The sequence below is a fragment of the Aquarana catesbeiana genome, linkage group LG05, assembly GCF_042186555.1.
Source record: "Aquarana catesbeiana isolate 2022-GZ linkage group LG05, ASM4218655v1, whole genome shotgun sequence".
NCBI classification, from domain to species: domain Eukaryota; kingdom Metazoa; phylum Chordata; class Amphibia; order Anura; family Ranidae; genus Aquarana; species Aquarana catesbeiana.
In genome coordinates this window covers 202,909,571-202,935,502 of record NC_133328.1, presented here as the reverse complement: position 1 = coordinate 202,935,502, position 25,932 = coordinate 202,909,571, and the positions used below count along the sequence as shown (strand labels likewise).

Below are 25,932 nucleotides of genomic sequence, written 5' to 3'. Positions count from 1 at the left end.
CCCTGTATTACTTGCAGTCCTAACACTAAATTTATAAGTGTCTCCACAGTGGAAGCACATGCATTGAATGGATAGGTGTGAGACAGGTGAGCCTGGAGGCCGCCCTAGCCCCCTTAAAGGGACAGGACACACACTGGACACCCAGCAAGAGCAGCAAAGGCGTCCAGTGTGTCCCCGACCCAAATATACAAACGGTAACAAGACACTGGTCACCGCCCACACCCATAACTGGCCTTCACAGTAAGGAGCACATGGAGGGCATATACATACAAGAAAAGGACAATTCCATAGCTCAAAAATGTGTGCTAACTAAACCCCTGCTTTTAACATACGGTTAGACAGGTAAATTTGGTTGGTCAGCAGACTGGTTGGTGAGTTGAGCTATGGAATTGTCCTTTTCTTGTATGTATATGCCCTCCATGTGCTCCTTACTGTGAAGGCCAGTTATGGGTGTGGGCGGTGACCAGTGTCTTGTTACCGTTTGTATATTTGGGTCGGGGACACACTGGACGCCTTTGCTGCTCTTGCTGGGTGTCCAGTGTGTGTCCTGTCCCTTTAAGGGGGCTAGGGCGGCCTCCAGGCTCACCTGTCTCACACCTATCCATTCAATGCATGTGCTTCCACTGTGGAGACACTTATAAATTTAGTGTTAGGACTGCAAGTAATACAGGGTGCCTTGACGAGGCCTTGCAGCTTTCACATGCGTTTGCAAATGTGTGCTAACTAAACCCCTGCTTTTAACATACGGTTAGACAGGTAAATTTGGTTGGTCAGCAGACTGGTTGGTGAGTTGAGCTATGGAATTGTCCTTTTCTTGTATGTATATGCCCTCCATGTGCTCCTTACTGTGAAGGCCAGTTATGGGTGTGGGCGGTGACCAGTGTCTTGTTACCGTTTGTATATTTGGGTCGGGGACACACTGGACGCCTTTGCTGCTCTTGCTGGGTGTCCAGTGTGTGTCCTGTCCCTTTAAGGGGGCTAGGGCGGCCTCCAGGCTCACCTGTCTCACACCTATCCATTCAATGCATGTGCTTCCACTGTGGAGACACTTATAAATTTAGTGTTAGGACTGCAAGTAATACAGGGTGCCTTGACGAGGCCTTGCAGCTTTCACATGCGTTTGCAAATGTGTGCTAACTAAACCCCTGCTTTTAACATACGGTTAGACAGGTAAATTTGGTTGGTCAGCAGACTGGTTGGTGAGTTGAGCTATGGAATTGTCCTTTTCTTGTATGTATATGCCCTCCATGTGCTCCTTACTGTGAAGGCCAGTTATGGGTGTGGGCGGTGACCAGTGTCTTGTTACCGTTTGTATATTTGGGTCGGGGACACACTGGACGCCTTTGCTGCTCTTGCTGGGTGTCCAGTGTGTGTCCTGTCCCTTTAAGGGGGCTAGGGCGGCCTCCAGGCTCACCTGTCTCACACCTATCCATTCAATGCATGTGCTTCCACTGTGGAGACACTTATAAATTTAGTGTTAGGACTGCAAGTAATACAGGGTGCCTTGACGAGGCCTTGCAGCTTTCACATGCGTTTGCAAATGTGTGCTAACTAAACCCCTGCTTTTAACATACGGTTAGACAGGTAAATTTGGTTGGTCAGCAGACTGGTTGGTGAGTTGAGCTATGGAATTGTCCTTTTCTTGTATGTATATGCCCTCCATGTGCTCCTTACTGTGAAGGCCAGTTATGGGTGTGGGCGGTGACCAGTGTCTTGTTACCGTTTGTATATTTGGGTCGGGGACACACTGGACGCCTTTGCTGCTCTTGCTGGGTGTCCAGTGTGTGTCCTGTCCCTTTAAGGGGGCTAGGGCGGCCTCCAGGCTCACCTGTCTCACACCTATCCATTCAATGCATGTGCTTCCACTGTGGAGACACTTATAAATTTAGTGTTAGGACTGCAAGTAATACAGGGTGCCTTGACGAGGCCTTGCAGCTTTCACATGCGTTTGCAAATGTGTGCTAACTAAACCCCTGCTTTTAACATACGGTTAGACAGGTAAATTTGGTTGGTCAGCAGACTGGTTGGTGAGTTGAGCTATGGAATTGTCCTTTTCTTGTATGTATATGCCCTCCATGTGCTCCTTACTGTGAAGGCCAGTTATGGGTGTGGGCGGTGACCAGTGTCTTGTTACCGTTTGTATATTTGGGTCGGGGACACACTGGACGCCTTTGCTGCTCTTGCTGGGTGTCCAGTGTGTGTCCTGTCCCTTTAAGGGGGCTAGGGCGGCCTCCAGGCTCACCTGTCTCACACCTATCCATTCAATGCATGTGCTTCCACTGTGGAGACACTTATAAATTTAGTGTTAGGACTGCAAGTAATACAGGGTGCCTTGACGAGGCCTTGCAGCTTTCACATGCGTTTGCAAATGTGTGCTAACTAAACCCCTGCTTTTAACATACGGTTAGACAGGTAAATTTGGTTGGTCAGCAGACTGGTTGGTGAGTTGAGCTATGGAATTGTCCTTTTCTTGTATGTATATGCCCTCCATGTGCTCCTTACTGTGAAGGCCAGTTATGGGTGTGGGCGGTGACCAGTGTCTTGTTACCGTTTGTATATTTGGGTCGGGGACACACTGGACGCCTTTGCTGCTCTTGCTGGGTGTCCAGTGTGTGTCCTGTCCCTTTAAGGGGGCTAGGGCGGCCTCCAGGCTCACCTGTCTCACACCTATCCATTCAATGCATGTGCTTCCACTGTGGAGACACTTATAAATTTAGTGTTAGGACTGCAAGTAATACAGGGTGCCTTGACGAGGCCTTGCAGCTTTCACATGCGTTTGCAAATGTGTGCTAACTAAACCCCTGCTTTTAACATACGGTTAGACAGGTAAATTTGGTTGGTCAGCAGACTGGTTGGTGAGTTGAGCTATGGAATTGTCCTTTTCTTGTATGTATATGCCCTCCATGTGCTCCTTACTGTGAAGGCCAGTTATGGGTGTGGGCGGTGACCAGTGTCTTGTTACCGTTTGTATATTTGGGTCGGGGACACACTGGACGCCTTTGCTGCTCTTGCTGGGTGTCCAGTGTGTGTCCTGTCCCTTTAAGGGGGCTAGGGCGGCCTCCAGGCTCACCTGTCTCACACCTATCCATTCAATGCATGTGCTTCCACTGTGGAGACACTTATAAATTTAGTGTTAGGACTGCAAGTAATACAGGGTGCCTTGACGAGGCCTTGCAGCTTTCACATGCGTTTGCAAATGTGTGCTAACTAAACCCCTGCTTTTAACATACGGTTAGACAGGTAAATTTGGTTGGTCAGCAGACTGGTTGGTGAGTTGAGCTATGGAATTGTCCTTTTCTTGTATGTATATGCCCTCCATGTGCTCCTTACTGTGAAGGCCAGTTATGGGTGTGGGCGGTGACCAGTGTCTTGTTACCGTTTGTATATTTGGGTCGGGGACACACTGGACGCCTTTGCTGCTCTTGCTGGGTGTCCAGTGTGTGTCCTGTCCCTTTAAGGGGGCTAGGGCGGCCTCCAGGCTCACCTGTCTCACACCTATCCATTCAATGCATGTGCTTCCACTGTGGAGACACTTATAAATTTAGTGTTAGGACTGCAAGTAATACAGGGTGCCTTGACGAGGCCTTGCAGCTTTCACATGCGTTTGCAAATGTGTGCTAACTAAACCCCTGCTTTTAACATACGGTTAGACAGGTAAATTTGGTTGGTCAGCAGACTGGTTGGTGAGTTGAGCTATGGAATTGTCCTTTTCTTGTATGTATATGCCCTCCATGTGCTCCTTACTGTGAAGGCCAGTTATGGGTGTGGGCGGTGACCAGTGTCTTGTTACCGTTTGTATATTTGGGTCGGGGACACACTGGACGCCTTTGCTGCTCTTGCTGGGTGTCCAGTGTGTGTCCTGTCCCTTTAAGGGGGCTAGGGCGGCCTCCAGGCTCACCTGTCTCACACCTATCCATTCAATGCATGTGCTTCCACTGTGGAGACACTTATAAATTTAGTGTTAGGACTGCAAGTAATACAGGGTGCCTTGACGAGGCCTTGCAGCTTTCACATGCGTTTGCAAATGTGTGCTAACTAAACCCCTGCTTTTAACATACGGTTAGACAGGTAAATTTGGTTGGTCAGCAGACTGGTTGGTGAGTTGAGCTATGGAATTGTCCTTTTCTTGTATGTATATGCCCTCCATGTGCTCCTTACTGTGAAGGCCAGTTATGGGTGTGGGCGGTGACCAGTGTCTTGTTACCGTTTGTATATTTGGGTCGGGGACACACTGGACGCCTTTGCTGCTCTTGCTGGGTGTCCAGTGTGTGTCCTGTCCCTTTAAGGGGGCTAGGGCGGCCTCCAGGCTCACCTGTCTCACACCTATCCATTCAATGCATGTGCTTCCACTGTGGAGACACTTATAAATTTAGTGTTAGGACTGCAAGTAATACAGGGTGCCTTGACGAGGCCTTGCAGCTTTCACATGCGTTTGCAAATGTGTGCTAACTAAACCCCTGCTTTTAACATACGGTTAGACAGGTAAATTTGGTTGGTCAGCAGACTGGTTGGTGAGTTGAGCTATGGAATTGTCCTTTTCTTGTATGTATATGCCCTCCATGTGCTCCTTACTGTGAAGGCCAGTTATGGGTGTGGGCGGTGACCAGTGTCTTGTTACCGTTTGTATATTTGGGTCGGGGACACACTGGACGCCTTTGCTGCTCTTGCTGGGTGTCCAGTGTGTGTCCTGTCCCTTTAAGGGGGCTAGGGCGGCCTCCAGGCTCACCTGTCTCACACCTATCCATTCAATGCATGTGCTTCCACTGTGGAGACACTTATAAATTTAGTGTTAGGACTGCAAGTAATACAGGGTGCCTTGACGAGGCCTTGCAGCTTTCACATGCGTTTGCAAATGTGTGCTAACTAAACCCCTGCTTTTAACATACGGTTAGACAGGTAAATTTGGTTGGTCAGCAGACTGGTTGGTGAGTTGAGCTATGGAATTGTCCTTTTCTTGTATGTATATGCCCTCCATGTGCTCCTTACTGTGAAGGCCAGTTATGGGTGTGGGCGGTGACCAGTGTCTTGTTACCGTTTGTATATTTGGGTCGGGGACACACTGGACGCCTTTGCTGCTCTTGCTGGGTGTCCAGTGTGTGTCCTGTCCCTTTAAGGGGGCTAGGGCGGCCTCCAGGCTCACCTGTCTCACACCTATCCATTCAATGCATGTGCTTCCACTGTGGAGACACTTATAAATTTAGTGTTAGGACTGCAAGTAATACAGGGTGCCTTGACGAGGCCTTGCAGCTTTCACATGCGTTTGCAAATGTGTGCTAACTAAACCCCTGCTTTTAACATACGGTTAGACAGGTAAATTTGGTTGGTCAGCAGACTGGTTGGTGAGTTGAGCTATGGAATTGTCCTTTTCTTGTATGTATATGCCCTCCATGTGCTCCTTACTGTGAAGGCCAGTTATGGGTGTGGGCGGTGACCAGTGTCTTGTTACCGTTTGTATATTTGGGTCGGGGACACACTGGACGCCTTTGCTGCTCTTGCTGGGTGTCCAGTGTGTGTCCTGTCCCTTTAAGGGGGCTAGGGCGGCCTCCAGGCTCACCTGTCTCACACCTATCCATTCAATGCATGTGCTTCCACTGTGGAGACACTTATAAATTTAGTGTTAGGACTGCAAGTAATACAGGGTGCCTTGACGAGGCCTTGCAGCTTTCACATGCATTTGCAAATGTGTGCTAACTAAACCCCTGCTTTTAACATACGGTTAGACAGGTAAATTTGGTTGGTCAGCAGACTGGTTGGTGAGTTGAGCTATGGAATTGTCCTTTTCTTGTATGTATATGCCCTCCATGTGCTCCTTACTGTGAAGGCCAGTTATGGGTGTGGGCGGTGACCAGTGTCTTGTTACCGTTTGTATATTTGGGTCGGGGACACACTGGACGCCTTTGCTGCTCTTGCTGGGTGTCCAGTGTGTGTCCTGTCCCTTTAAGGGGGCTAGGGCGGCCTCCAGGCTCACCTGTCTCACACCTATCCATTCAATGCATGTGCTTCCACTGTGGAGACACTTATAAATTTAGTGTTAGGACTGCAAGTAATACAGGGTGCCTTGACGAGGCCTTGCAGCTTTCACATGCGTTTGCAAATGTGTGCTAACTAAACCCCTGCTTTTAACATACGGTTAGACAGGTAAATTTGGTTGGTCAGCAGACTGGTTGGTGAGTTGAGCTATGGAATTGTCCTTTTCTTGTATGTATATGCCCTCCATGTGCTCCTTACTGTGAAGGCCAGTTATGGGTGTGGGCGGTGACCAGTGTCTTGTTACCGTTTGTATATTTGGGTCGGGGACACACTGGACGCCTTTGCTGCTCTTGCTGGGTGTCCAGTGTGTGTCCTGTCCCTTTAAGGGGGCTAGGGCGGCCTCCAGGCTCACCTGTCTCACACCTATCCATTCAATGCATGTGCTTCCACTGTGGAGACACTTATAAATTTAGTGTTAGGACTGCAAGTAATACAGGGTGCCTTGACGAGGCCTTGCAGCTTTCACATGCGTTTGCAAATGTGTGCTAACTAAACCCCTGCTTTTAACATACGGTTAGACAGGTAAATTTGGTTGGTCAGCAGACTGGTTGGTGAGTTGAGCTATGGAATTGTCCTTTTCTTGTATGTATATGCCCTCCATGTGCTCCTTACTGTGAAGGCCAGTTATGGGTGTGGGCGGTGACCAGTGTCTTGTTACCGTTTGTATATTTGGGTCGGGGACACACTGGACGCCTTTGCTGCTCTTGCTGGGTGTCCAGTGTGTGTCCTGTCCCTTTAAGGGGGCTAGGGCGGCCTCCAGGCTCACCTGTCTCACACCTATCCATTCAATGCATGTGCTTCCACTGTGGAGACACTTATAAATTTAGTGTTAGGACTGCAAGTAATACAGGGTGCCTTGACGAGGCCTTGCAGCTTTCACATGCGTTTGCAAATGTGTGCTAACTAAACCCCTGCTTTTAACATACGGTTAGACAGGTAAATTTGGTTGGTCAGCAGACTGGTTGGTGAGTTGAGCTATGGAATTGTCCTTTTCTTGTATGTATATGCCCTCCATGTGCTCCTTACTGTGAAGGCCAGTTATGGGTGTGGGCGGTGACCAGTGTCTTGTTACCGTTTGTATATTTGGGTCGGGGACACACTGGACGCCTTTGCTGCTCTTGCTGGGTGTCCAGTGTGTGTCCTGTCCCTTTAAGGGGGCTAGGGCGGCCTCCAGGCTCACCTGTCTCACACCTATCCATTCAATGCATGTGCTTCCACTGTGGAGACACTTATAAATTTAGTGTTAGGACTGCAAGTAATACAGGGTGCCTTGACGAGGCCTTGCAGCTTTCACATGCGTTTGCAAATGTGTGCTAACTAAACCCCTGCTTTTAACATACGGTTAGACAGGTAAATTTGGTTGGTCAGCAGACTGGTTGGTGAGTTGAGCTATGGAATTGTCCTTTTCTTGTATGTATATGCCCTCCATGTGCTCCTTACTGTGAAGGCCAGTTATGGGTGTGGGCGGTGACCAGTGTCTTGTTACCGTTTGTATATTTGGGTCGGGGACACACTGGACGCCTTTGCTGCTCTTGCTGGGTGTCCAGTGTGTGTCCTGTCCCTTTAAGGGGGCTAGGGCGGCCTCCAGGCTCACCTGTCTCACACCTATCCATTCAATGCATGTGCTTCCACTGTGGAGACACTTATAAATTTAGTGTTAGGACTGCAAGTAATACAGGGTGCCTTGACGAGGCCTTGCAGCTTTCACATGCGTTTGCAAATGTGTGCTAACTAAACCCCTGCTTTTAACATACGGTTAGACAGGTAAATTTGGTTGGTCAGCAGACTGGTTGGTGAGTTGAGCTATGGAATTGTCCTTTTCTTGTATGTATATGCCCTCCATGTGCTCCTTACTGTGAAGGCCAGTTATGGGTGTGGGCGGTGACCAGTGTCTTATTGCCTCCTGAATGCCTGCAAAACAGTCACCTCTGAAAAGCAACCCACATTGGATCGCTTTTAAGGGGGATAGTTAACACCCATGTGAAAGAGGCCCAAATGTTACCACCCTAGGAAAGGAAGTGCCTTTACATGCACTTTGCTTGTGGGACCAATATGTTTTAATTGAAAGCAGTAGATATGTTAAAATTCTCCTTTTATCATTAAAATAAAAAATGTAAAAAAAAAAAAAAAAAAAATTACCGCTGATGTTTTTGTAAGACTATGTATAAAAGATTTTTCAAAAAAATTGATATACGTACCGTACATCTATGCATGTTTATGAAGTACAATTATGCATGCAGAATCTTTTTGAATCCTGTTACATAGTTCTTAGTTACACAGGCAAAGCAATTCACGTCTGAAAAAAATGACTTATGTAGCCCATGGCCCTTGTAAGGTTTTGACATACTCTGAAGAGTTGCAGCAGATGAGTTTATGCTATCCAAAGAACTGTCTTGCTTACCTTTTCTAGTGGGCAGTGAGTGCTGTCTCGAAGGAAAGGCAAAAGATTTGGTCTGTCAAATTCTGCATACAAGCTGATTTGTTTCTCATGGTACTTCTGTCCTTTGTGATGGTCCCTCTTGAAAAGCCTGTGCAAGTACTGGAAACAGAAAATGTTTACAACAAAAATAAAATGTATAAACCATGCAAACTTTTATAGAGAATCCATAGTCATTGTAATTGGTTTAGATATATAAAGAATTAAATCATTGTAAAGTAAAAGAAAAAAAAAGAAGTTCTGTGCTGAAAACATGCAAGCAGAAGACAGAGGATCAGTCACCTGTATTGCCTAATCTTCCACACATTACTGACTTTTTATGTCTCATTCCACACTGTCTGTGTGGGGACAGACATTTGGGTAGAGGAATATGGCTTTGCTTCTGCAAAGAGCTTTCCCTCTAAACGCTTGTAAACTGATGCCTGGTGGGGGAGGTTCTAAAAAAAAAAAAATAGGATAGGTGCAAAATCACAAAATCGATTTATCCATTAACCACTTCAGCCCCGGAAGGATTTGCCCCCTTAATGGCCAGGTCATTTTTTGCGATACGGCACTGCGTCTCTAACTGACAATTGCACGGTCGAGCGACACTGTACCCAAACAGAATTTACGTCCTTCCCCCCCCAAATAGAGCTTTCTTTTGGTGGTATTTGATCACCTCTGCGGTTTTTATTTTTTTCACTATAAACAAAGAGCGACCATTTTGAAAACATTTTTTTTTCTTTTTGCTATAATACATATCCCCAAAAAATATAAAAAAAAACAAATTTATTCGATATATATTCAACATATTCTTGGTAAAAAAAAAAAAAAGAAACAAAAAAGTTGCATTAGTCGTATATTGATTGGTTTGTTACAGCGTCTACAAAACAGGGGATAGATTTATGGCATTTTGTATTATTTATTTATTTATTATTTTTACCAGTAATGGCAGCAATCTGAGATTTTTAGTGGGACTGACATTGCAGCAGACAGATCGGAAACTTTTGAGACCATTGACATTTATACAGCGATCAGTGCTATAAATAGCCACTGATTACTGTGTAAATGTCACTGGCAGGGAAGGGGTTAACACCAGGAGGCGATCAAGGGGTTAAGTGTGTTCACTGGGTGTGTTCTAACAGTAGGGGGGATGGACTGGCAGGGACATGACGCAGATCACTGTTCCCGATCACTGGGAACAGCAGATCCCTGTCATGTCACCTGTCTGAACGGGGAATCGCCTTGTTTACAAAGGCAGTTCCCCGTACTGGATCTAATAGGCGATCGCAGGCGGACATCGAGTCCACCTGACCCGCGGGCACGGCGATGCACGCAGGAGAGCCGACCTGTCGCCGTATAACGACGGCGGCTGGTCGGCAAGCAGTTAAAGAAGCAGATCTGTTGTGGTCCTATGCTGCTACCTCTCTGATAGTGACAAAGTGCTTGCCAGATGGTGTGAGAATTTTTGGATGTGTATGGAGAGCCTGGTACAAAAGTTCATCTCACTTGAAGACATTTTTGAAGCATTAGTTAACAGCATCAAATACAGCCAACTCGTTTTCTGTGCCAGCTGCCTTAAATGCAATCATGAGATGCTCGTTTTCATCAAGCCTTAACACAATTCCGTTGTGATTTTAAAAATATTAAAATGCTCAAGCCCTGAAAAAGGGGGAGACTTTTCCCCCGAAACACGTTGGGCGTATTTGATGATCTCAACTAGTAAAGGTTTCAAAAAGTCCTTCAAGTTAGATGAACTTTTGTACCAGGCACTCAGAATACATTCAAGAATATGCAGTGTACATGCAACACAGTTAATACTTCTGGCCCACTCCCAGAATCTGTAAGATGTTGGAGTTGGGTGCTGGGATAATGCAACTCCAGCTTGCATGCAAAGGAGTGACATGAACTGTGGCTATCCACTCAGTGGTATGTTTAGATTTTGTGCTGCCCTAGGCCTGACTAAGCTAGTGCACTCCCTAATTTAAATATGACCCACCACTTCCTGTCAAGGACACAGACTTTTCCTGTTTAAAGCGGGGTTCCACCCAAATTTTGAATAATATCTGTATGTATTCTCTTCCTTGCCTAGATGCTGACATGCCGTTTAAAAAAAATTAAAATCGCCGTAATTACCTTTTATTTTTCTCTTCTTCTTTGCACTTCCTGGTTCTCCTCCTGTGGGAGTAGGCGTGTTTCTAGCCTCTCCCAGACTCCCCAGTGTCTCCTGGGAGCTAGTCTCAGGCTTCCCAGGATGCCACTGAGCATGTGCGGGAACGAGCGGTGAATGCTGGGAGCACAGCATTCACCACATCCAGGAAATAAATGCTTGTGGGCTTCAAATGCCCACAATGAAGATGGAAACCGCCTGCAGTGAATAATATAAGTTATTCTTTCCGACGAAATCTGACACAGGTGGACATATTACACACCATATGTGAGTATGTAATGCTGACAAGAAAAGTTTGTGAATTTACAAAAAAAAAAAAAAAAAAAAAAAAAAAAAAAAAAACGATAGATAGGTGGACCCCCGCTTTAAGACCCACTCTGTCATTTGTAAACCAACCTTCTTCTGTCGACTCCACCAATGCAGCGGCTGGTGTGAATGGACCCTAAGCTCCTGTGTTGAGGGGCTTTTGCTTGCTTCAAGTAGGTTTACCATACCTATGCAAGTCTACTGGAATGCAAAATCTGCACAAAGCACAGGTAAATGCAGGTCAGAAGGAGGCCCAGTGCACCTGTCAATGAATTCTGAATAATCACGGAAACATCTCAAAGTGATGTCAGAACAAATGCCAGTGCCAAGGGATAACAAAGGCACTTCCAGTGGTGGAAGTGTTCATATTCACCTGCTAAAATGCCCCTAAATGACATAACATTGGGCCAGCAGATAGGGTTAGGCTAAATCCATATTTGTGGATTATTGTACATGCAATGCTGATCTGACTACACAGGTACCGCTCTTGGCTGTCAGTGCCACTTATCCCAGGTGGAACACTGGGGATGGGGACCTGCCCAACTAATGTTCCATTTGATGGTGGTCATGTGACATTCACAAACCAGTTTCATAGTAAAAGAATTAGGACTCAATCAGGCCAAAAATTACCCCAAAATATGCCAACACACAGACTGAAAAATCTTTAACCTGTATATGTTTTATTTAGCAAAATATATTGTCGCCGGCCGGTATTATCATTTTTTTCGTGGCTTTTTTGTCAACCACCCTGCAAAGTGCCAACCTAGGCCAAGATATGGCATTGCATACACTGGCTGAAGAGAGGAGACACCAAATCAGAAGAAGCAGTCCAGTCAAGATGATTGTAGCACTGGCAAATGGAGCAGCAGCAGGGGTAGTCGGACTGTCAGTCATTCAGGAAGACGAACCCAGAAGTAAGCCTTTCACACTAAAGCCAGGCATCAACCATGCTTTAGTGTATAGCTTTTTCACTGCCAGAGCTGTTTTTACATTTTTTTTTAAACCTGAAGATTTGTTAAAACCCCCAAAGAGACCCTGCAGAAAAAAAAGGTGGTAGTTGCAATTTTGTATGTGACACAAAGAAAAACTAAAGTTAATCTTAGAGTACACAAACAGAATTTATTACCCATTTTTGTGATAAAATATGAAAAATGAGCCTGCATCGAGAAAATGGATACCAAATAATTAAAGCCTTACAAATGCACCCTGGTGAAATGTTGACAAACGTCAATACTAAAAACTGCCTATAGACAACACTTTAAAAGCCCTTTCAGGTCATCATTTTCGAGTTAATCATGATCGATGGTCGTAGAATTATTGTACTCATTTTGACGTTCATGACAATACCAAAATATATGTGATGCAGATGTTAATTTCCCTACTTAGGTGTACCTGACACATGTGATTATGTGCCTGTACGTTGGGATGGAGGGCTTTAAAATAATTATTTCTATTGATTTTACTGTACCTTAATTTTTAAACTTTTTTTTTTTTAACTTAACATTATTTTGAATACATTGGAGGCTGATAAGCTCCCCTATGTAATAGTACAATGGTCATTACAGTTCCTCTCCAAGGAGACTTTAGGGGTCTATTGACCAGCTTCTTCCCAGCCACAACAGCCAGGGAATGACAGCTATTAAACTGGAGTGGAAAGAAGCTCACGGCTTCATTTAGTGCAGTGGCGATCAGAGAACGTGTGTGGAAATTATTGGGCATCTTCGTAGTCATCAGCAAATGGTTTAAAGCTGAATTCTGGGATAAGAAATTATTGCCTATTATAAGTAATCTGTTCTCAGCTGCATAAGAGCTAGGGGAGGAGAAACAGCATTACACTGAACTTCCCAGTGAAAGGCTGTGTGTGTGTGTGTGTCAGGACAAGTCTGATCATTGGAGGAGAGCACAATGAATTGCTAGCATAGCTAGAGAACTGACCACGGTGTGTTCTCCTGCTTAGTGTGGTCAATTTTTAATGGGGAAGCAGAGGGACTGACATGAACACCAGGGATTTCACACAAAGGAAGCAATACTAAGAGAACAGGATACTTGTTCATATAAGTACATGGTAGAGCAGGCACATGTCTGGAATACGAAATGTTGGGTTTACATGGTCTTTAATTGGATTTTGCTGTCCTTTGTGTAGTTTTTCCAGATCTTTACAGTAATCTAGTGTAAAACTTTGCCTCTGTGCAGGGCGACTGGTCTTCTATTCCCCTTACTGTAGTTTTGGACCAGCCTGTAGTAGGTGGACCTGCTGGGTCCCTCACGTAGCACTCAACAGGCAATGTTCAGCACAGTGGTAAGGTCTCTACCACTTTTACATGGTAATATACGTGTTTCTAAAGGCTTTTGGTGCACACAAAGTAGATTTATATAATTTGTGGATAATGAGAAATATATTTAAATTAAGGTTTTTATGTATGAAGTTCAGCTCTTTCTATAGAATGTTTATGATTATAATCAGTTGGATACCTATCCAAATGAGATATCCCAGTTGAACAGGTACAGTGATATGTATATACCAGAGCTTGAAGCTAGGTCAGGAAAAGATGCATTGTAATAGCTGCTCTAGGTAAGCCTAGTTCACACAAGCTGGTGCTGCATTGTGTCTTTTTCTGTGAATTTTTGTAGCTCGTTTTTGCATTTTTAATGTGTTTTCATGCTTCATTTATTTTTTAAAGGGGAGGGGGACTTCACTTTATACACAAATATTGCACTAAAAATGCATGTACGTGCGTTTTAATTGGGCTTTCTATGCATTCCCATTGAAATCTAAAAAAGGGCAAAACATGCCCTACACTGCACCAAAAGAAGCCTCTGCACCTTTTCAAAAAAAAAAAAAAAAAAAAAAAAAAAAAAAAAAAAAAAGCACTTCGCTGGATTGATGTGAACAGGTACCATAGACAATAATGTCATTTCTATTGTGCAAAACCAGCGTGACGACACAAGAAAAAACACACTAGTGTGAATGGGAGCTTACTGTACTGCACAAATATTTTGGCAGATCTGAGTATTACAATTATTACTAGCTCTTTAATCTAGGCATTTTACATTAAAAACACAGCATTTTGTGTAGTTTTTCTTGGATTAATGTTAGCAGTCTAAACATAGTTACATAGTAGGTGAGGTTGAAAAAAGACACAAGTCCATCAAGTCCAAACTATGTGTGTGATTATGTGTCAGTATTACATTGTATATCCCTGTATGTTGCGGTCAATCAGGTGATTATCTAATAGTTTCTTGAAGCTATCAATGCTCCCGGCTGAGACCACCGCCTGTGGAAGGGAATTCCACATCCTTGCCGCTCTTACAGTAAAGAACCCTCTACGTAGTTTAAGGTTAAACCTCTTTTCTTCTAATTGTAATGAGTGGCCACGAGTCTTATTAAACTCTCTTCTGCGAAAAAGTTTTATCTCTCAAGCGTCTCTTCTCCAGAGAGAATAAGTTCAGTGCTTGCAACCTTTCCTCATAACTAAGATCCTCCAGACCCTTTATTAGCTTTGTTGCCCTTCTTTGTACTCGCTCCATTTCCAGTACATCCTTTCTGAGGACCGGTGCCCAGAACTGGACAGCATACTCCAGGTGCGGCCGGACCAGAGCCTTGTAGAGCGGGAGAATTATCATTTTATCTCTGGAGTTGATCCCCCTTTTAATGCATGCCAATATTCTGTTTGCTTTGTTAGCAGCAGCTTGGCATTGCATGCAATTGCTGAGCCTATCATCTACTAGGACCCCCAGGTCCTTTTCATCTGTTGCAGCTTGGTTACTGAGTAATTTATGTTTGATTCCGGGAGACTACAGTGAATATGTTGCTGCTGCATAATGTTAATTAACTGAAATTTATGAAGCGGTGGTACACTGTGCTATCCAAAATATATATAAAGTAATTCCGGGTAACCTCTCCATTAAAGCCCAATCCAGCCCCCAATTTTTTTCTGTTAATATTTTTGATATTTGTAATGTACAAATAGACCACTGCAGAGGCTGTAAGGTTACACCAGATTAAACTGAACCCCACTTAAATGATGGTAGGGGATGCTTTTATTTGTGTCTGTGTTGTGTAGTTGTCCCCTTACTTCCTGCCCTATCATGGTGATTATGGAGACAAGAATTGAAGGAAGATATGTATATTAGGGACAGAATATCCTAAAATTTGGTACTGCATATTTCACCTGCCCTGACATTCCATCCATTTTCAACCAATTCCACAAGCCATCGATTTCCAGATTCTAACTTTTCAACCTAGTGCCTCCATACATCATTTTTTTTCAGTAATTTTTGTAGTAATTTTCAGATACTGTGCCTTTTTTTGCATGCATTTGCTCCTTTACACCCATTGCCTTCACCATTCATACTGATGTCATGTGACACTTACTGACCTTCCACCTTTAAAATTCTCCTCTTCACTACACTTCTATATCACTGATTCAATCCCAATTTCACTATCTGGCACTATTTATCACTGTTTGAATAGTGCAAGTGTCCTGCTTTCTTTAAACATTAAACATGTTTTATTCCATTTTTTAGTAATACAATCTAAAACATTATTCAACAAAAATATAACGATAGGTTCAGCACTACTTTGTTTGATGGGTCTAGTTCCCAGCATATAACATATAGTACAGTTTGCATTCAATCACAATTACCATAAATTACAAGCTCGTAAAAAAAAAAGAACATGAGAATTATTACATTTTAAAATCAAACTGTTTCAATGAAATGGTTCACATACCCCTATAATATGAATTATATAATGAATAGTTGCAATCATGCCAACAGGAATATTATATTGATATTTGAGCTTTTACTTTTTTAGAAAGAGAGTGAAAAGCATTAAACAATAAGGAATTTACAGCTGCCTTAGCAAGTAGTAAAGACACAGTGAAGCATTGTGAAAAAGCAATTTCATTCAGCTTTCCAGTGGATGATGAGTGACATCTAGAGACTTTATTCAAGAATGCATTACAGCAGAGAATCTTAGACTAAAGTATTTTTGATCACATAATTGAGCTTCATCGTCTGCTTTAGTGCATTAAACACAGTAGAAAAACAATTTGTTAGATGAGAACTATTATAAATGATAAATCTGAAAGTATGTGGGGATCTATAGAGGAGCGAGAGATTGGGATTTGTTTTCATTTCTTGTAATCAAGTTAACAAAGGGTATTTAAAAAAAAAAAGTTTTTTCCTATAATTTATAAAAGCTCAATAGCAGCCATACTATTGTTTGTTTCATATTACAATGGGGAGTGGTTATCCTTTATATTTGTATCAGTTTGTCCTCTTGGAGGGATTTGCAATTACTACCTCTCTCCAAAATATCATACTTCTAAGCTAGATATACATACTAGAACAATACAGGTAACCGACAGACATACTAACCCTGGCCTGTTTACTGATCACATTTGTGCCTGTTGCCTGAACAGATCTTTGCCTATTTGCTAATCATGTCCCTGCCTGTGGCCTGAACTGACCCATCGGCACACCTGATTGACTGTTTCTGTGAGACACTAGTCCCAACCATCCCCTGCAGACAACTGCACTCCTGAAACCACAAACTGTTTTGTTCTTCATTTCTTCTTCCTCCTGTAACTCCTGGCCACTGAACATTCCTGGGAGCATCCATGTACCAGTAGGCTAGGCTTGCTTGGCTTATAGGAACTGGGACTGCAATACTGTAGCTGACACTACACTAAGCTATATTCCCTAATCACTCCTATAGTGGCAACCTTTACAGTACATTGATTTTGATACAATTGGTTGATTTGTGCGATACACAAGATACAATGCCTGGTAAATAACCAATCCAAAAATTAAAAGTCTCACACATGTGGAACCTCCATACTTAAGAGGAGCAGAAGAATGTGTTTTGGGGTGTAATTCTAAGTATGCCATTTCTGTGCGTGAGAAATAGCTTACAAAAATTTGCACAAAGTTGTAATTTTAATATCAATTTTAATTTTCTTTCTGCATTTTCCAAAAACGTGTGGCAAAACGATGAAGTATTCAAGACTCACCATGCCTCATAAAATACCTTGGGGTGTTTGCTTTCCAAAATGTGGTAATTTCGTAGGCGTTTCCACTGCCCTTGTGCTCCAGGGTCTCAAAAAATGTGATAGGTAGTCAGGAAATTGAATGCGTAATTTATACCCCTAGAATGGCTGAAGGTGCTCCTTTATTCTTGAGCCCCGCTATGTGGCTAGGCTGTGAAAAAGTCTCACAGAAGGGATACCATCACACTCAGGAGGAGTAGCAGAATGTTCTGGGGTGTAATTCTAAGTATACATATGATGTGTGTGAGAAATTTCTTATATTTTCAACTTGATTTTTTACAACATTTTCATTTTCTTTCCTGCATTTTCCAAAAACTTGTGGGAAAAAAAATTTAATTGAAATTCCACCATGCCTTTGGGAGCCATGCTTGCAATTGTCAGCCGCTTGCAATGCATTATGGGACTTGTAGTTCTCCAAAAGCTGGAGGGCCACAGGTTGAGCACCCATGCTCTAAAATCTCAAGGGTCATCAGGTGACCCGGGGTGCTCTGAAGCCACAGGGGCCATGGGGTAACACCAAATTCTCCGGGTGCTCAGCATGTAGCATTGCTTGAACGCAGAGACACATGTTGCTTTGCCATTTAAAAATGGCGTCAATCAGGAGAGATATCTGCTGACTGACTGCAATGCTAGCGTTTCGGGTGACACCCAGACGTACCAGCAGCCATGCGCTAGAAAGGAGACCTGGTGTTGGAATTGTGAAGAGGAGATGCTGTTTGCAGAGAATAATTCTCAGTATCGGTTTTAATCTATATGTACCATTTCCCTGTATAATACGTGTAATTCTGTTTTTCTTTAAATATATGGATGATGCACTTTTACGTTCATCACTGAAGGCTTGGTGAAGGCTGTGGAAACTACTGGTTGATGAAATGGTGCTCTACATAAAATTATTTTACGAAAAGTTCAAAAAGCAGAAAAAATATTTTTCCACAGCTTTGTGAACTATAGTTCATAGACATGTTTGAAAAAAAAACAGTTATACAAGTCATTAAGCAATGTGACTTACCACATGTTGCAGTTCTGGTCTCTCTTTTAATTCCACCACAACTTTATCAATCTACAATAAACGTAACAATAACACATTGATGATTTGGTTATAATTAAAACACCTTCCTTATGACTATATTATCAAAATGTCTTTTAGGGTAAACAAATGTCAGATACAAGTTATTGCTGCACTGCCATAGTAGCCCGTTTGTTATTCTTTATTTGTGCATTGGTAGGTTTTCATGTTTCTTCACTCCTGTGCTGTTGGTACAGCTTTCACCCAGACACTCCCAGCCTCACCATATTGTTAAGCTTACTTCACTTTACCCACAGAGATAGGCTTCCACATAAAAGACTGACATAACACCCTCTGTTGTGCATGGAGTTTAAAATGCTGCTAAACATCCTCTTTATTCCCCAGAATAATTCATACATGACCAATACTTAATGGCCCTAAAATCTATTTTTCATGACATTGTTTGTTACTGTGCTTTTCTGCCCCCGTGAGCTCTTGAACTTCTACCCCCCTGCAGCACTTCCCTATGCATACCACAAATCCCATAATTCATAGTCCACAGTTCTCAGGAGCAAGCAAGAGAAGGTGGCTACATTTTTACTTACATTGGAGTGATGGAGAATGAACATAGCCAGACATCAGCAAAAAAACATTTTTTTTTTGCAGATTTGCAAGAAGCCGAGAACAATATAATGTACTTTTTTGGAGTAAAGAACACATTCTTGACTAGAATATTTTTAAACCAGAGTTTAGTGTCACCAAGTAAAATTACAATTCAACGTCTGCATCTTCTCGAACAGTTAAACTGCCTTTGGATCAGGTCAACCCAGCTAGTGCCATACTGTTTATGTAGCCTGGGTCTCAGGAGGCTTATCTTTGCCTATATTGACATATGACACAGAACAATGGGTAATTTCGTCCTGCCACATGCTTTTGGTCCTTTTGACACCAGCTTCTGTAGGTGTGGCGTAGAGATTAAGCTGGTGCACTGCATCTGTGTGTTATGTAATATGGTAACTGACCAGGAGTAGGTACCTGTCAAAATCAGGTACACACTCCCCCAACCCCCCCCCAAAAAGTGCAATTAAAGAGAGGATGGGATGCAAAGACGCTGAACTTCCCTTTGGGGTGAAGTTCTGCTTTAACTTCTCAGTATATACACACACATTATATATTTATATATATATATATATATATATATATATATATATATATATATATATATATATATATATACACATATATACACACACATACACACAGTATATATATATATATATATATATATATATATATATATATATATATATATATATATATATATATATACACACACACACACAAAACACGAACACATATACATGCACAAAGACACATCACATGTCAACCTTTCTTAAAACAGGCAAAAGGTATAATGTACAAATGTACAAAAGATGATACTTACAGAAATCTTGTCTTCATTGTCCAAGAGCATATCAACAGCTTTCTATTAAAAAAAAAAATAAAGACAGATTATTATTTCAATTTACCTTACTTATACATATTGTCAGGAAACCCTAGATAAAGCAGACCTAAACTCCTGAATCCAAATTTTCATAAACCTGATTACACAGTATTTATTTCAACATACGTCTCCACCTTGTACTAGCTTTACTAATACAATATAACAAAAGGTAAATCACCAAGGCTCCAGGGCCGTTCCAAACCCACTAGCCCCGTATTGAACTATTCTTCATCTTGATCGGACATATCACTCCCAATGCAGCTGTCACATGACATTAGACAATCCTGTCATTCTCTAGAGGCATAAATTATCACCCTCTACAGCAGTGTTTCTCAATTCCAGTCCTCAAGGTGCACCAACAGGTCATGTTTTCAGGCTTCTAACTATTTTGCACAGGTGATTTGATCAGTTTCACTGCCTTAGTAATTACCACAGCTGTTTCATCTGAGGGGAATCCTGAAAACATGACCTGTTGGTGCGCCTTGAGGAATGGAATTGAGAAACCCTGTTTTACAGCATTATAAAATACAAAATGGTCATCAAAAGTTGTTTTTTTTCTAGCTTTATAATACCTTTCCCCCAATATGATTGTATAAAAAATGGAGATTAGAAGATGATGCAGCTGTAGGGCCAACACTTTAACACAGTTTTGGTGTCTTCTGCATTCATAAACACTGATTTTATTTGAACTCTTTTCTGATGGTATCCACATGTGCAAATATCAAGAGGAAACAACTGGAAAGGAGTCAGGGGATCTTTAGTTTCAGGAAAGGCCGTTTTCAGTTGTCTAACACAGTAGTTAGAGAAGTAAGCTAAGCTACATCTGCTGATATGTGCAAGCAACAATTAGGTAACTACATAGTCATTGCAGGTTTCTTTAAGCTGACCAACATGCTTAAATACGAAGCAGCACTTGAACTCTGGCTGAAAACAAACCTACCTTTAAGAACATTTATCACATGCTGCATTTTATGTAGAAATGTACATTATTTTACTTCACCAACAGAATGTTTTAATATAGTGCTGTTAGCAAACAAATGGTTACCTGGGTATGATCTGGTTCCAAGCTTACTGTAGGTAACCCATAAAGAGAGTACCATATTTGATTTTTATGAAGAGGACCCCTAAGGCATTAGGACCCTTAACATGGGTAGTGGGTTTAAAATACAAACACAAAATATGTTTTTTTATGCTTTTGGATCTTTTGGCAAGGGGTAAAGGATGTGTTTCAAACGCCTACCAGGTGATCTGTTGAATAATACAGCATTTAGCGGCTGCTGTACTTTAACATGCTGACACCATAGTTAATTCCCTTCTTTTATATTTTAAATATGCTGTTAGCAAGGAAAGGGTTACTGGACTGTGGCTTAGATTAGATACCAGTAACCTTTATAAAGCATCACTTTCTGTGCTTTGGGAACAGTAACACTTTTTGTTATATACACTCATATAATATATATATATATATATATATATATATATATATATATATATACACACACACACACACACACACACACACATTATATATAATGACAATACAAGTAGTGAGTGTACAGCTTGTATAACAGTGTAAATTTGCTGTCCCCTCAAAATAACTCACACAGCCATTAATGTCTAAATTGCTGGAAAGAAAAGAGTACACCTCTAAGTAAAAACGTCCAAACTGGGCCCAAAGTGTCATTATTTTGTGTGGCCACCATTATTTTCCAGCACTGCCTTAACCCTCTTGGGCATGGAGTTCACCAGAGCTTCACAGGTTGCCACTGGAGTCCTCTTCCACTCCTCCATGACAACATCACAGAGCTGGTGGATGTTGGAGACCTTGCGCTCCTCCACCTTTTGTTTTGAGGATGCCCCACAGATGCTCAACAGGGTTTAGGTCTGGAGACATGCATGGCCAGTCCATCACCTTTACCCTCAACATCTTTAGCAAGGCAGTGGTCTTCTTGGAGGTGTGTTTGGGGTTGTTATGTTGGAATACTGCCCTGCGGCCCAGTCTCCGAAGGGAGGGGATCATGCTCTGCTTCAGTATGTCACAGTACATGTTGGCATTCATGGTTCCCTCAATGAACTGTAGCTCGCCAGTGCCAGCAGCACTCATGGGGCCCCAGACCATGACACTCCCACCACAATGCTTGACTGCAGGCAAGACAAGCTTGTCTTTGTACTCCTCACCTGGTTGCCGCCACACACGCTTGACACCATCTGAACCAAATAAGTTTATGTTGGTCTCATCAGACCACAGGACATGGTTCTAGTAATCCATGTCCTCAGTCTGCTTGTCTTCAGCAAACTGTTTGTGGCTTTCTTGTGCATCATCTTTAGAAGAGGATTCCATCTGAGACGACAGCCATGCAGACCAATTTAATGCAGTGTGCGGCATATGGGCTGATCCCCCACACCTCTGCAGCAATGCTGGCAGCACTCATACGTCTATTTCCCAAAGACAACCTCTGGATATGATGCTGAGCACCTGCACTCAACTTCTTTGGTCGACCATGGCGAGGCCTGTTGAACGGAACCTGTCCTGTTAACCTCCCTGGCGGTATTCCCGAGTGTGGCTCGGGGTTAAAATTCAGTACCATTAGCGGTAACCCCGAGCCACACTCGGGATCGCATTGCAGGATCCTGGGGCGGCTTTACTTACCTTGTCCCCGGGATCCTGCGATGTCCCCCGCAGTGTCCGAGGGCTCTGTCCTCCTCCGAAGCCTCTCCGTGCCAGGCTCCGTTCCCTGCGAGCGGCGCGACGCACGGGGGCGGAGCCTGGCGGCAAATTCAAAAAAATGTAAAAAGCATAACACATACAGTACTGTAATCTTACAGATTACAGTACTGTATGACATCATTTCACATCCCATTTGTCCCCAGTGCTCTGGCCCATGCCCTGCATGCAGTTTTATATTGCATATACTGTTCTTTCTGCCTGGAAACTGGAGATTGTCCATAGCAACCAAAAAGTGTCCCTTTACATCAAAAATGGCTTTAGACCAGCTAGAAAACAGCGATAGTAAATTAGAACACTTGCAGAATTGAGCGATAGTGAATCGTGTGGAAATTTATTTTATTACTATTTATTTTTATTTTTTTTAATTATTATTTTTTTTTTAATTATATTATAATTTATGTTTTTGTGTTTCAAACTTTACCATACCCGGGATATCTACTAGACTCTTGTTTGGACAGATTTAAGTGTGTTATTGTTAAGAATTACAGGCCTACAATATAAAACGCCAAATTTCCATGCAAAATAATTGTACCGCTTTCAGCACCTAAAATCAGAAATAATCATACCGCCAGGGAGGTTAAAGCGCTGTATGGTCTTGGCCACCGTACTGCAACTCAGTTTCAGGGTCTTGGTCTTCTTATAGCCTAGGCCATCTTTATATAGAGCAACAATTCTTTTTTTTTTTTCAGATCCTCAAAGTTCTTTGCCATGAGGTGCCATGTTGAACTTCAAGTGACCAGTATGAGAGAGAGAGCGATACCAAATTTAACATACCTGCTCCCCATTCACACCTGAGACCTTGTAACACTAATGAATCTCATGACACTGGGGAGGAAAAATGGCTAATTGGGCCCAATTTTTGACATTTTTTTTGTACTCACTTTTGTTGCCAGCATTTTAGACATTATTGGCTGTGTGTTAAGGTATTTTGAGGGGACAGCACATTTACACGGTTATACAAGCTGTACACCCACTACTTTATATTGTAGCAAAGTGTCACTTCTTCAGTGTTGTCGCATGAAAAGATACAATAAAATATTTACAAAAATGTGAGGGGTGTACTTACTTTTGTGAGCTACTATATAGAGTATCTATATACACACACACAAAGCTGTGTAAAATGTTATGCTGCTTTACATTTATGTTTCTATAATTTCAGGGATATGTTCATTTAAATTGATAAACAACCATGATGTGTAACTCCTAAATTAAGCACAAATGTTCTTGGCTCTGTGGAATATTTGTTTATATGCTATGGTTATCAATAACATCCAGCAGCTTTGAAACCGTTCCAAAGCTACAGGAGCTATTAAATGTGCTGTAACAAGTAGATAAGACAAACACTGTCTGAAAATTATTGTCAAAGAACATTAACTGTATATGAAAGTTGTGCTCATTGCACAAGGTATCACATCCTCGTATATAGTAAAAGTTGATCTCCCAACGTTACCCTGTACAAAGAGCAGATCCCAGATGATGATTCCTAGCCCTGAGAAGCTGCTCACAAGGAACGCGAGTTTCAATCTTTCACCCAGTGTATAAAAGGATTTTTTTTTTTACATTCTCTTTTGCTGCTATAGGGTCCTACTAGCTCACATGGATGCACTAGGAAAGCACACGTTCTTTGCAATGTCGACAAGCCCCTGAATACACATTAATCACCCAGGAGTGATCATACCCTAGTAAAGACACTTTTATTATCAGTGTTCACCACACATTGATACCTCAGCAGTGTGCACATTATAACACACTCCTTACAACAACTGTTTCCCCAATGTCTGCACTAGCTTCTGCAGTTCTTCCCACACTGTCTGAACTGTATTCTTTAGGAGTTCTCCTCCCATTGTGTTCACTCAGTTTTCTGGCATCTCTCCCATCACTCCACACTGTTTTCTGACAGCTCCCTCTGTGATTTGATAGAATTACTCCTCCCCCAGTCAACATTTTTTTTCTTTTTTTTAAATTTTAATTTTTTTATTGAAAAGTATGCAACAAATACAATTAGGAGGTAACTTCGCAAGAACATTCAATCAGTAGTTAACATCATTAACACAACCAATACTCTGAGATATACTGCGGAGGAGTAAGGCAAATATTTATGGAATCAAGAAAGATAATGCTTATAATAAATTGCCATAACCCCTCCGATCAATTTGCATTAGGGTTAATCTCTCCTCTCTGAAGAAAAAAAAGAGATCGGCCAGGTTACTGTAAGAAGTTTATAACTGTGTGTATTACTAGGATCTGCGCACACCATTATTTATTTTTTTTTGAAACACCTGAAGTCAGGTAGAAATCAGGGATAGACCTAGATGAGGAAAAAAATACTAGAGGGGGATAGAGAGAGAAAGTGGGAAGGAGGAAGAGAGAAGGTAAAAAAAAAGGGGGGGGGGGAATGGGGGTAGTAATAAGGAGGGAGATGTGTCATCCCCTGGGAGCCAGGGTCATCAAGGCCTGTCAGACATTAGGGTTCACCGGCAAAGATCTTGATATTCATCAGAGAAGCGGTATTAGACCCAATAAAACCATCTGGTCTGATGTTCCTACATCTTATCTCGCAGAACCGAAGTCAAGTCTTCCATTTGCTCTATATCCCTCACCCTTGCAAACCACCGAGCCACTGTTGGCGCAGTTTGTTGTTTCCATAGAGGCGGGATGCACGCTCGTGCCGCATTAAGAAAGTGTTTGAGGAGGGATTTATGACGACGTTTCCTTAATAAAGGAGTAAGGTTTAGCAGGACCACGGCCGGGTTGTCTTGTAGGAAAATGTCAGTAAATTTATGTATGAGTTTGAGGACTGGCTCCCAAAAAGTTTTGAGCACTGGGCATTCCCAGAAGATATGCAAGCTGGTTCCCCGGTGAAGGCCACAGCGCCAACAGTAATCCGTTTGGTTAGGGAATATCTTAGCCAGGACTGACGGGGTTCTATACCAGCGTGTAGTTATTTTATATGTGGTCTCCTGGTATTTACTACATAAAGCAGACTTCTGTGCAAAGAAAAGTATGCGCTCTTTTTGGGGTACCGAGAATGTAATTCCCAGGTCTCTCTCCCATTTTGCTAGATACGGGGGATCCTCAGCAGCGTGGAGTTCCAGCAAAGATTTATAGGCGTTAGATAGGGAACCCCAAATCGTGCCTTCCCTCAAACATAGTTCCTCGAGAGAGAGTGAAGTTTTCGGGTAAATAGCGCTGGTTTAGGCAGTGAGCCCAGGAAGTGTGAGAACTGAATAGTCCTCCAATGGTCTAATGTTGGAGGGGCTCGTCCAGAGGGCACAGTCCCTGTAGGGAGCCAGCCAGGAGGCTGTAAAAACTGGGAGGCCCTCAGAATTTCATTTGGGGCTTGTGAATAGAAAGTTGGGTCAGTGAGGCCAGGGGTGAACCCTGGGTGTCCCACAAGTGGTGTCATTGGGGAAGGGAAATTGCTCAGTGAAGATAGACAAAAAAAATCTGTCCATTTCCACTAGAGTAGGGCCAATCAAAGGGTGAGCTGTCAGATGGGTAATGTGGGTTTTCTCTACCCACGGTAATCCAGCGAGTGGAGCATGGGCGGCCTCCTGTTCTAGTGTCACCCACAATTTCGTGTCGCCATGACGGCACCAGTCAACCACCCTGGCCAGATGTGTCGCAGTGTAATACAGAGCAGGATCCGGGAATCCAATACCGCCTCTAAGCTTGGGTCTTGACAACAACGTTCTGCCAAGGCGTGGATGTTTACCTCG

General features: G+C 42.7%; 1 protein-coding gene across 1 annotated transcript in view; it reads right to left on the bottom strand.

The window, feature by feature from the left end:
* VPS41 (VPS41 subunit of HOPS complex) overlaps positions 1 to 25,932 on the bottom strand; it is a gene marked incomplete in the record, with an annotated part of 438,130 nt that overhangs the window by 67,394 nt on the left and 344,804 nt on the right. Inside the window, 3 exon segments of the mRNA XM_073630486.1 lie at positions 8,432 to 8,569; positions 17,985 to 18,035; positions 19,426 to 19,467. Coding sequence (XP_073486587.1) covers positions 8,432 to 8,569; positions 17,985 to 18,035; positions 19,426 to 19,467 — 231 coding nt within the window.